General features: G+C 39.2%; 1 protein-coding gene and 1 long non-coding RNA gene across 4 annotated transcripts in view; both read left to right on the plus strand.

The window, feature by feature from the left end:
* LOC115214333 (pendrin) overlaps positions 1–11,543 on the plus strand; it is an 86,892-nt gene extending 75,349 nt beyond the window's left edge. For all 3 annotated transcript variants that reach the window (XM_029783517.2, XM_029783516.2, XM_036504677.1), the window contains exons 16-18: positions 854–908; positions 7,922–8,028; positions 11,072–11,543. In XM_029783517.2, the coding sequence (XP_029639377.1) occupies positions 854–908; positions 7,922–8,028; positions 11,072–11,080 (171 nt within the window). In that variant the 3' untranslated portion in view covers positions 11,081–11,543. The remainder of the gene's footprint in view (positions 1–853; positions 909–7,921; positions 8,029–11,071) is intronic.
* Positions 11,544–12,262: 719 nt separating this feature from the next.
* Positions 12,263–13,604, plus strand: part of LOC118764209 — a 9,716-nt gene continuing 8,374 nt past the window's right edge. Inside the window, exon 1 of the long non-coding RNA XR_004999999.1 lies at positions 12,263–12,778. This is a non-coding gene — a long non-coding RNA (uncharacterized LOC118764209). The remainder of the gene's footprint in view (positions 12,779–13,604) is intronic.

A 13,604-nucleotide genomic window follows, 5' to 3' on the forward strand; every position in this document is an offset into this window, starting at 1 on the left:
TCTAAGCTACTAAGAATGCGTGTGGCAACTTGAAGATCCACCCACCACACGCAATAGACTGGCGGTTGCACAGGCGTGAAAGCTACGTTATTATCCTCATTCCGTAAACAGTGGCTTTTAACGGGTGGAGATCTGAACCATCCTGGGTTACAGAGGATTCACAATCTAGACTAGGTTCTGAAAGTTTACCACACCATAGTGGGTTACACCATGGTTCCTCTGCTTTGTGGCAGAAGTAGGAAGAAAGAGTGAGAGAAAGTTGTGGTGAAATAGTACAGCGGGGTTCACCACCCCTCCCTGCCGGAGCCTCATGGAGCTTAGGTGTTTTTGCTCAATAAACACTCACAATGCCCGGTCTGGGAATCGAAACCACGTACTTGTGAACCCGAGTCTGCTGCCCTAACCACTGGGCCATTGCACCTCCACTGTTGCTGTTGTTGGTAGAGGAGGAGGAGGAGGAGGGGGCGGCAGCAGCACAGAGATTAAGTTGTGACAGACTACTAAACAATGAGCCGATGTCTGTGTTTATGTTGCTTTGTTGTTGATCACTTGGAAACAGGATGTCGGGAGGGGGGGGGGGTTATGGTAGTAGGTTGTTAGTTACAGTGAAATAGTGTTTGGAGTTATGGTGGTGGGTTGCTAACCACAATGAAGTGGTGTGTGTGTCATGGTAGTGGGTTAGTAACTTACACTGAAAAACTTGTCTGTATTATGTTGGTGAATTGCTAACCCTACTGGAACGATGTCATGGTCAATATGATTGATAATGGACTCTCAACTTTCTTACATGTTTGTCTTGGCTCTCATTTGACTAGTACTTTGTTTGACCCTATTTAATTCTGCTTTGTTTCAGCTCTTTCTGGATGCCAAACAAGAAAGTGTCTCCTGTTTATTTTCATGTGTAAATGGTCAGTAACATTTTCATCGAGCTATTATATTCAATATTTGTTGATCTTGAACTGTTTTGTTAGTAAATTTTAGTTTGTCAATGGCTATCAATTGTTTGTGATGTTTGCTCATCTTAAGGCTGAGAAGGTACAAAGTGGTTTGTACTGGGCTCATGAACATAAGATTATGTGTTCAATTCGTACACTTTGCAGTGCAGCATCTTCTCAAGGAATTCACTTTCATCATCATCATCATCGTTTAACGTGCGTTTTCCGCGCTAGCACGGGTTGGACGGTTCGACCGGGGTCTGGGAAGCCAGGGGCCGCTCCAGGCTCCAGTCTGATCTGGCAGAGTTTCTACGGCTGGATGCCCTTCCTAACACCAACCACTCCGCGAGTGGAGTGGGTGCTTTTTACGTGCCACCTGCACAGGGGCCGGGGGGTCCGGCATCGGTCACGACGTTCATGTTCATGTACTTGACTCAACAGAACTCCTCAGGCACAGCAGGACTATCTGGTATCTGGGGTACTTTGAATGGGCAGGGGCTATGTGGAACTGATGCAGGAAGCAGCCCGGATCTTTGCAGTCACAGCATATCTCCAGAGATCTCGGTCCTTCGCCATTGCCTCAGTGAGGCCCAATGCTCTGAGGTCATGCTTGACTACCTCATCCCATGTCTTCCTGGGTCTACCTCTCCCCCTGATACCTTCAACTGTTTGGGAGTGGCACTTCTTCACACATCTCTCTTCATCCATCCGCAGCACATGACCATACCATCGCAAGCGTCGCTCTTGCACACCACATCTGATGCTTCTTACAGATTGAGCAGGGCCACCTACCCGAGGGGGTGTGTGCTGAGTACGCCTTGCTGCTTACTATTACCTTGGTTTTTGCTACATTTACTCTAGGGCCCTTTGATTTTAACCCTTGCTTCCACACCCGAAATTTCTTTTCTAGTTCCGGTAGTGATTCTGCTATGAGAGCTAGGTCATCAGCATGTTTGTATGTATGTATAAAGTGCATTCCTTATATATATATATATATGTGGTAAGTAGCTTGCTAACCAACCACATGGTTCCGGGTTCAGTCCCACTGCGTGGCATCTTGGGCAAGTGTCTTCTGCTATAGCCCCGGGTCGACCAATGCCTTGTGAGTGGATTTGGTTGACGGAAACTGAAAGAAGCCTGTCGTATATATGTATATATATATGTGTATGTGTGTGTGTTTGTCCCCCTAGCATTGCTTGACAACCGATGCTGGTGTGTTTACGGCCCCGTCTCTTAGTGGTTCGGCAAAAGAGACCGATAGAATAAGTACTGGGCTTACAAAGAATAAGTCCCGGGGTCGATTTGCTTGACTAAAGGCGGTGCTCCAGCATGGCTGCAGTCAAATGACTGAAACAAGTAAAAAAGAAAAAAAAATAATAAAGTGCAGTGGAAAGAGTCAAATACCATCCTGCTATATAAGAAGAGCGATAGAGAAGATCTAAAGAACTACCGACCCATATGCCTGCTGTCTCACGTGTACAAGCTGTTCACAAAGATAATTCTGAACAGGTTGTCATGTCATCTCAACGAACAACAACCAAGGGAGCAAGTCAGCTTCCGGAAAAACTACAGCATGATGGACCATATATTTACTCTATAAATTTACTCTAACACAACTGCTTGAGCGAGCGAATAAGTACAAGCTTCTTCTTTGCGTTGCATTTGTAGACTATGAGAAGGCCTTTAACAGCGTCAAAACCAACGCAGTGCTGAACTTGCTGCAGAGGCAAGGAGTCAAGGCACAATATGTGCAACTGCTCAGAGAGGCAAATTCTGGATGCACCACTGACATAGCTCTGCTGTCATCACCCATACGAGTGCCGGTCGAGAAGGGAGTGAAGCAAGGAGATGCGATCTCTCCAAAACTTTTCACCGCATGTCTTGAGCAGATCATCAGAGACATCAACTGGCAAGGCGGTGCCAACATCAATGGCAAGCTACTCACCCACCTCCGTTTCGCTGATAACATTATAATCATTGCTGAAACCATGGATCAGCTTCAGACCATGCTGATGGAGTTCAACATCAAAAGCTCTGCAGTAGGTCTCAAGATGAACCTCAAGAAAACAAAGTTCATGCGGTCCGACAATGTACCAACAGGTCGAATGGTGGTCGGCAGTGATGAAATAGAGGAGGTAAAGGAATATGTCTACCTGGGACAGGAAGTGAATTATTGCCAAGACATCGAAAAGGAGATCTCGTGGAGAGTAAGGGCCGGATGGAAGGCGTTTAACAGCATAAAGGATGTGCTCAAGGGAAGGTTGGACAGGACCACACACGCCAACCTCATCAACAGCACAGTTCTACTTGCAATGTTATATGGTAGTGAAACATGGCTACAACAAAGAGAGAAGAGCAAGATTGGTAACGGCTCAACGAGCCATGGAGAGGTCAATGCTTGGAATCTCGTTGAGAGAGCATATCAGTAGCAAGGTCATCAGACAGAAGTCCGGCGTGAGGGATGTCATCGCAGAATATACACACAGCAAGTTTAGATGGGCTGGACACGTCGCCCTGCTGACCGATAATCAGTGGATCTGCGCAGTTGTCGAGTGGTACTTGCGTGAATGGAAACAATCACTCGGAAGGTCACCATAACGGTGGAATTAAGATTTTAGGAAGGCGATTGGGACCACGTGGATGAGGAAGGCATGATCCAGAGAGGAGTGAACAGCATACTGTGACCAGCGGTATCAAATGGACGCCCAACAGACTGGTTGGTCAAGGTGATCAAGGTGATACATGTATATTTATAGGATCATCCCAAAAATAATGCAGTTTTTTCAATTGCATGAATGAAAAGTTGGAGGGGGACGGGATATACTAACTGCATCAACTTGCTTTAAAAGCAGGTAGTAATTTAACCTTGTCTTTATCCTTTGTGCCAGTTTTGAAGAGTGCAGTTCAATTTCAAAAGTTATTTTTCCAAAGTTATAATGGAAGCGACAAAGGAGCATAATGGCATATTTTGCTTTCTGAGTTCAATGAAAGCAACAACACAATGGAAAATGTGAGAAATATTAATACAGTATATGGTAATTGGACAATAAGTGTAAGCCAGTTTCAACGGTGGTTCCAGAAATTCCAAGCCGGAAACTACAGCCTAGAAGTCAGTCCTCATCCTAGTAGATCTGTAGAGATCAACGTGGATGACCTGCAAACCCTGGTAGAACAAAATCCCATCATAACTGTTGCGGAACTGGCAGAGAACCTTGGATTTGGTCATTCAACCATTCATCGACACCTGCACAAGAAGAAAAACAACCATCTTTGGTTTGAAGATGAAAGGTTTTCTACCATTAGGATAATGTTTGGCCACATACAGCAAGGATGACATTCCAAAGGCTGGGGCAGTTTGAATGGGAAACGATGCCCCACCCACCATATTCAACAGACATTGTCCCATCTAATTATCATTTATTCTGCAGTCTTCAAAATCATTTGCGTGAAAAAAATAGGAATTCTGTAGACCAGGTCAGAACAGTACAGGAGGAATATTTTTCATCACGGACAAGTGAATTTTGGAAGAGGGGCCTTGCAAATCTCCCATATAGATGGAAGAGCATCGATGAAAATGAAGGAGAGTTTTTTTTAGATCAAAAAAGAACTTTGTTTATCTTAATTTTGAAAAATATAAGTGTAAAAAAAAGACGCATTATTTATGGTATGGCCCGATATATATTTGTATATATATAGGTACACAATCCTTTATCCAGAACCCTTGGGGACAGCTGTGTTCTGAATTTCAGATTTTTCTGGATTTTAGAATAAAAGCCAGCTGCCCTAGGTTGTAAACTAGACGGTAACAAAAGCACGTGTATATCTGCTCACAATCAATGTGAAAACTAAATAGTTGTAGACTAATATACTGGTAAATGAAATAGTGAGAAAATTAAGATCACAAATAACAAAATACATATAGTGGGATAATTTAAAATTAAAATACATGATCCACAAGTACAGGTGTACACATTACCATAATATTTCTGCAGAGAGACACATAAGTATTCACACTAATCTGAATAAAGAAAGACTACAAATGGTATTACAGTTTATTCATATGCAAGAGCCATAAATTGGTTCAAACTAGACTAAATATGCAATTGCAGTTAAGTTGTAGAACAGGATCTATAAGTGTTACCAACATCGTCATCAGGTTGCAAGCAAACCTCTGATGGTGGGCCAGGAACAGGATTCTCAAGTGATAAAGTAGCATTATAAGAGAGGGCATTTTTAAACACTTCTTCAAGTGTCCTCTGTCTCATTGACATAGGTTTCTGTCTAAATAATATCTCTTTCATTGAGTAAACTCCCATAATCTGTTGCTCACTGATAAATGCACCTTGTCCAAAGCCAGCTATTAACTGATCACAAATTTTCACCATAGGAAATTTTTCACCTGTTTTCTCTGTGTCATCATCACTACTGTCTTCATTCTTATCTGTATTTAACATTATGTCAGCAATTTCCCCATTTCTCAAGGAATGCACAACAGAAATGCTGAAAACATTACTTTTCACAAGAACTTCAGCAGGGAGATGTACAGAGCAGTTGTCCAGGAACAATAGAATTTTACAGTTTTCTTCCAGTGTAGCTTATCTGCAGTGAACTCATACCACTGATACAAAGTGATTATTGAACCAGTCAGAAAATATTTCTCAGGTTACCCATGCTTTCTTGTTTGTGTAATAATGCACAGGTAAACTAACTATACTTTTCAGACATCTTGGACATTGGTTTTTTCCAATGACTGTCAAATTCACTTTGTGTGTACCTGCAGTATTAACATATTTAAGTTAACCTTTCCTTAGCATCCTTAAAACCTGCTAGTACTGTCTCATCTGCCATTGTTAAGGTTTTTCTTGGAACGTACAACCAGTACAAAACTGTTTCATCGACATTGTAAATTTTTTCAGGAGAAAGGTTTTTTAATCAGATACGATCTTGGGAAATTTGTCTGTGTAATTTTCCCCAACTTCATTATCAGCAGAAACTTTTTCTGGTTTCAAGATGAAAGGTGTTCTTCTATCAGGATAATGCTTGTCTACATGCAGTGAGGATGACATTCCAAAGGCTGGAGCAGTTTGAATGGGAAACAATGCCCCACCCATCATATTCGCCTATGCATTGCCCCATCTGATTCTTGTTTATTCCACAGTCTTCAAAATCATTTGGACAGAAAAAATATGAATTCTGTAGATGAGGTCAGAACAGTACTGGAAGAGTATTTTTTGTGACAGATTAGTGAATTTTGTAAGCGAGGCAAGTCTACCAGATAGATGGAAGAGCATTGTGGAAAATGAAAGAGAGTATATTTTAGATTAAAAAAGAACTTTATCTTAATTTTGAAAAATAAAAGTATAAGAAAACTGCATTATTTATGGGATGACTCAATACCTAGATTCTAATGTATGTATGTATTCTTTTATTCTTTTCATTTATGTGGACACCACCAGTTTTATCACATTTTCAATGGCCATTCTTATGTGATTGGCTTTTGGAGAAGGAGAAAGTTTAAAATTTGAGTTTTTTGCCAGGGCTTAACCAGTCTTCAGCAGCTTCACATAGCTGTCTGAATTGAACCTCAAACCCTGTTCAAAGATGCCAGGTATCATGATGTCACTTTCACTGAAAACACTCCCAAAGGCCACCTTTTCCCACAAAGTATATATGTAAAATATGGGTGCATTTTATGCAAGAGTGTGTCTTGTACATCAGCAAATATGATTAAAAAAAACTGGCACTCCGTTGCTAACAATGACGAGGGTTCCGGTTAATCCAATCAATGCAACAGCTTGCTCGTGAGGTTAACATGCAAGTGGTTGAACACTCCACAGACATGCATACCCCTTCACATACTTCTCAGGGAGATTCGGGGTGACACAGAGTGTGACAAGTCTGGCCCCTTGAAATACAGGTACTACTCAATTTTGTCAGCTGAGTGGACTGGAGCAACGTGAAATAAAGTGTCTTGCTCAAGGACACTACACTGCTGAGAATTGAACTCGCAACCCTACAATCATGAGCCAAATACTCTAACCACTAAGCCATGTGCCTTCCTTCACATAGCAAATATGATATTTATAATGGAAATTATGTATTGACATTTCAGATATATTTAACGATACACTTATTTCATGTGTTATGTAATCACTTACAACACACATATCATTAAATACACTCAGAATACCAATAACTAGTTTCTATCCTTATTCAAATTATATAAATATCACCATCATCATTTTACAATTTTCCATGCTTGCATGGGTCAGACATAGTTTATTGAACCAGATTTTCTGCAGTCAGATGCCCTTCCTGTCTCCAACTCTTACCTGTTTCCAAGTACAGTAATATTTCCCCATGACCTGACATATTTTTCACGGAATATTAGAAATGAATAACACTGCTTTCATGACAGGACACTCATTTACAACTACTATATGGTGTCAAGCAAAGGAGACACAAATATACACACACAGGCTTCTTTCAGTTCTTAGTTTGACCTGGTATCTGGTAACATGAATTGCATTTAAGTAAGCCACTGTGTGTGTGTGTGTGTGGGTGGGCACATGGCCATAAGTGGAAATGTTGATTTTAAGACAGAAATTTACCTATGCTCTACAATTCTTATTTCCAATCTTGATAGAAGGGTATGGTTACTAACTGATGAATATAATATTAGTTTTTAACAGCTGATATAAAGTCCAACTTGTGCTACATTCCCATTTAACCCTTTTGTTTTCATTTTCTGCTGAAATACACTACATTTATTTCAATTCAATTTTGAAAATGATAAAGAATTTGGTAAAACAACTGTCATTATTGCAGAACTAGAGGTGGTCTCAATTGAGTTAGTACCGAAAGGATTATGGTTTCTAGTAGTTACTAGGGTAAAGCTTTTGAACTCTAACATTCCTACACCCACTCCAATAAAATCTGACCATTTACCAAACTATACAAAATTCTATTCTATTTTACTATTTCAGACTCTGTATTATCTGTGTTGAAAGCTTCTGATGTGTTTGAGACTTTACAGAATTCCCTCTATGTGACAACATACGATGCCCTGATGGCAATTGAACTACAAGATGAGGTTAATATGGCTTACATTTAATATTTGTTACAATATTCTCTCAATATTTGATCTCACATTCTCTGTTCTTCACTTTCTCTCATATATATATATATATATAATCCTTATCATCATCATCATTTAACATTCGTTGTCCCTGTTGGCATGGGTTGGACGGTTTGACCAGGGCTGGTAAGCTGAGGGGTTTGCACCAGACTCCAATCTGACTTGGCATAGTTTCTACAGCTGGATGCTCTTCCTAATGCCAACCACTCCAGGAGTGTAATGGGTGCTTTTGCATGCCATTGGCAAGGTGTTGTTATCTGTTTGGTGGGATAGGAAACGTTTAGTCCACTTTAAACTTTTAAACCCCAACCAAATGATGAGAAAAGAGATCTACTGCAAGCAGCTAGAAGAAAAAGTCAGCACTAGAAGAAAAACAACCATCTTTGATTTCAAGACAAATGGTGTTCTTCCATCAAGATAATGCTCAGCCACATACAGTGAGGATGACATTCCAAATGCTGGAGCAGTTTTAACGGGAAACAATACCCCATCCACCATATTCGCCAAACATTAACCCATCTGATTCTCATTTATTCCACAGTCTTCAAAATCATGTGGACGAAAAAATATGAGTTCTGTAAACAAGGTCAGAACAGTACTGGAGGAGTATTTTTTGTCACAGACAAGTGAATTTTGTAAGTGGGGCCTTGCAAGTCTACCTGAAAGATGGAAAAGCATTGAAGGAGAGTATATTTTAGTTTAAAAAAGAACTTTGTTTATCTTAATTTTGAAAAATAAAAGAAGTATAAAAAAATCTGCATTATTTATGGGATGATCAATGTATACGCACACACAAGAATAGGCTGACCAAGATACTCTCATGGAATGTGACCAAATGAGCTTTATTTTTAAACAAAGTCCTCTTGTGGTCTACACACTTCTCCTATCAGTGCTGCATTGCTTGGATCCCATTCATGAAGAAGCTTTCAGCCAGTTACTCAAAAAAGTCACTGACAGTGGATATGATATTATCATTACTGTGTTACTGGTTCCTAACCAAGTGTTTTTTGATGTTGGGCAACAGATGATAGTTAGATGGGGCTGGATCAGGAGATTAAGGAGGTTGATCAAACAGTACAAAGTCATAGTCACACACAGCAGCCACTGAAACCAAGGACTTCTGTGCTGGGCTATTGTCCTCATGGAACAAAACTCCTGTCATCAGTTTTCTTGAGTTTGGTTTTGGTAACCTTTCATAACTCCCTCAGCATGTCGGCATATTACTCTCCATTGATGGTGTAGCCCTTTCCAAAATAGTCAATAAATGTAATGCCTTTTACATCCCTGAAAAGTGATGCAATCACCTTCCCTGCAGATTAAACCACCTTGGCCTTCTTTGGAGCAGGTGATCAGGGGTATCATCACTGCATCAATTCTCTCTTTGTCTCTGGATCAAAGTGATGAACCTAACACTCATCCTCGTTGAAGAAATGCTCAAAGAAACCAGTTGGGTCTATTTTCTCAATCTTTGTCATGCCAAGCTCATTGTGCAGAATATTTTTGACTCTCTCATGGGATATGCTAACAGCATTAGCTGTTTGATTTACAGTCAACTGCCTGTCATCCATCAACATGTGGTGAACATGATCAATATTTTCCTCAGTGGTGACAGTTGCTGGACGTCCAGACTTTTGATCTTCTTCGAGACTATCTTTTCTAAATTCAGCTGCCTACTTTTGCATTGATGATAAAGCTGGTGTGTCATCCCCTAATGTAGCAAGCATGTCACAATGAATGTTCTTGAGGGCTAAATCTTTTTTCTGCAGGTACTTGATAACACCACAATGCCAAATTTTGTCCACTTTCAAAAGAAATCACTGCTAGTTACTTTTTAAGTGCTTTTTGAACAGCCAGATGTTTGCTTACCAGGAAAGAAACAATGCAGTTATTAATAAGAAGAGTCAAAATTAATGCATGCAAGATTTCACAGCTCTAGTATCACCCCATAGTCAGCCTATGAACTTTTCAGCTCACCCTCATACATTTCTGTACTCTTCGAAGTAAGTTCATATTTCCTCATGACCAGACATGTTTTCACAGAAGATTGGAAACAAAGGACTATGACAATGACACTCATTTGCAACCATCATGTGATGTCAAGACAAGAAAACTCAAATCCATCATCATCATCATCATTCAATGTCCACTTTTTCATGCTTGCATGGATTAAGCAAAATTCATTGAGGCAGATTTTTTTCCTATGTCTGAATACCCTCCCCGTCACCAACTCTTACTTGTTTCCAAGCAAGGTAATATTCCCACCATGGCCAGACATTGTTTCTCATGAGAGATTGGAAAGGAACAGCATCAGTTGTATGACAGTGATGCTCATTTACAATCATCATATGATGTCAAGACAAAGAAACACACCTGCACACACGCGTGCACAAAAACATACGTACAATAGGCTTCTTTCAGTTTCTATCATTGAAATCCATTCACAAAGCTTTGATTAGCCTAAGGCTATTATAGGAGACACTTACCTAAAGTTCCATACAATAGAACAGAACCCAAAACAATGTGGTTGAGAACCAAACTTCATTACCACACAAAGCCTGCATTCAACATGTCTTCAGAAAGCTACCAGCTGTGATAATGAGATCATTATCATTTGTTATCAAAGCAGTCTTTTCACTTATCTGTCAGTCTGTTATCCTTTTTCTTCTGTTCTTGCATTCTGAGTTTAAATTTCAGGCCTTGTGTCTTTAGTAGAAAGGATTATAATTATTATAAAGGGTAGTAATTTGGAAGAATTGTTAGTTTGTCAAAATCCCTTACAATATTTGTTCTGGCTTTTTACATTGTGAATTCAAATCCCCAAGGTCTTCCTTACCTTTCATCCCTCTGGGATCAACAAAATATTATACCAGTCAAACACTGATGTCAATTCTATCAACTAAATCCTTTCCCTCAAAATTACTGGCCTCATATCTATATATGAAATAAATTTTAGAATTGCCTTGCAAAGTTACTATTTTTGATTTTTATTGTCTTACAGGATGTATAGAAGCTCATTTTTCGTAACAGCAATGCGTCTGCGATTTGGAAGTTTTTTCTTTGAAGACCTCTACTCATAAATCTAAGGAATACAACTGTTCTCTCCATCTAATGACAAACCAAGAGCTAGAGGACATATTCACATTTATTAACCGTGAAACCAATACACAATGCTTGAATCACAAAGGAAGAATATTTCATCAAACTTAAATTTTAGAAATATATATACAGAAGATATTTTCTTATTATCTAATCCAAGCACATATATATGTTCTTTTCTTAATGCATGATGCATATTATTATCTTTAAAAAATACATATTATTCAGGTACATGCCACAAGTGGAAACTCAGGACAGACTGCAAGCCATTAATAAAGTAAATTGTCAACAAAAGCCTCACAATCTGAAAAAAATATTGACAAAAAATATTTACTTACATTATATATTAAGTGTGTATATGTATGTATGTATGTGTATATATATATATATATATATATATATATATATATATATATATATATATACACACGAAATTAATTTGTGTCATCGTCATCATCATCATTTAACGTCCGCTTTCCATGCTAGCATGGGTTGGACGATTTGACTGAGGTCTGGCGAACTAGATGGCTGCACCAGACTCCAATCTGAACTCTGCCAGATCAGATCTGGTGCAGCCATCTGGTTCGTCAGACCTCAGTCAAATCGTCCAACCAACCCATGCTAGCATGGAAAGCGGACGTTAAATGATGATGATGATGATGATGGGAAATTGATTTGTGTAAAAATCAGTAAGAGTATTCCATCTAATTAGTCTAATATTACTATAAATGCTCCATACTACATGCGTTATATGTGCTACTAATAGTTTCACATACATAAGTATATTCATCAGGCACCTAATGAAAGTATATACTTGTGTACGTGAAACTATTAGTAGTACATATAATGCGCTTTCTTCCAAGGAATCTAATGCGCTTGACTTTCCCTTGGGGGCTGCCCAGATCGGAGCAATCTCAAGATTAATCAGCCGGAATTGCGAAGATGATCCGGTTCTTGACTGATGATTGAGGGCTTCGAATGTCCCGTCCGTGTTTTTTGTGTCGTCTTCTAAATGTTTCACGTTCTTGTCCCAGTTTGTATATTTTTTTTACTTTTACATATATATATATATATATATAATATATATATATATATATATATATGTATGTATGTATGTGTGTGTGTGTGTGTGTGTATGCATATATATCATATACTTTTTTGTGAAATCTGATGTGTCCATGTGTAACATAACTACTGCTTTGGTTCAACTCCCCCCTCTCTCTTCAGTATGTATGGACACAGAAGACAAGAACAATAATATGAATGTGTTCAGTCTGTCTTCCCCTCCCTCTTTGTTTCTCTGTCTTTTTCTGTATTTATAATGCTTGGTACAAGCAAATACATGTGCTTACAGGTACATATTTATGAATATGACAGCAGTATAAAATGACTACCTGTCTGTCTGTATGTATGTATTTATGTATGTATATGTATGTGTGTGTACATGTATATGCATGTCTCCTTATATAGAAAAAGGCAAAGAAGGGTAGAGAGAGATGGGACTAACAAGAAAGAATTCATATATTTTCTTCCAGTATTATAAGCTACTTCTTTTAAAAGATTATGTATCTATCATTACTTTTACCTTGAGCTTTCATCCAATACACAAGTTCACACCAGTTTCCTTCATTTAATAATTTCAGAAAACCAATTGAATGATTATTTTCTTACAGTTATTTTTCTATTCCTCAGCTTCTTCATGGACTAAATTCAGTCTTTAAAGACAATATATCAAAAGATGGCAATGAGTTATATGAAAGTAGATGGCATAAAAAATTATATGTATTTTGATCTATTAAATATTTCTTTTATTTCAAAATTGTTTTACCTTTATTCTTTCTTACATAAAAACCAATAATTCAATGAAGCCAAGTATTACTTATTCCAGTTATATTCATAGAATAACAGGCCATGCACTAATATATATATATATATCAACATCATCATCATCATCATTTAACATCTGTTTTCCATGCTGGCATAGGTTGGACGATTTGAATGAGGACTGGCGAACCAGATGTTTGCACCAGGCTCCAATCTGATCTGGCAGAGTTTCTACAGCTGGATGTCCTTCCTAACGCCAACCACCCCAAGAGTGTGATGGGTGCTTTTACGTGCCACCGGCACGAGGGCCAGTCTGGCGGTACTAGCAACGGCCACACTCAAATGGTGTTTATTACATACCACCTGCACAGGAGTCAGTCCAGCAGCACTGGCAAAAACCTCGCTCGAATGTTTTGTTCACGTACCAGTAAGGCGACGCTGGTAACGATCATGCTCAAATGGTGCTTTTTACTGCCACCGGCATGGAGGCCAGACAGAGGCTCTGGCAGTGATCCTGCTTAGATGGAGTTGTGAGCACGGGTTCCAGTCATCGAATTTGGTTCAATTTCGATTTCACTTGCCCCAACAGGTCTTCGCAAGCAGAGTTTAGT

This window comes from Octopus sinensis, linkage group LG7 (genome assembly GCF_006345805.1).
Source record: "Octopus sinensis linkage group LG7, ASM634580v1, whole genome shotgun sequence".
NCBI lineage: Eukaryota > Metazoa > Mollusca > Cephalopoda > Octopoda > Octopodidae > Octopus > Octopus sinensis.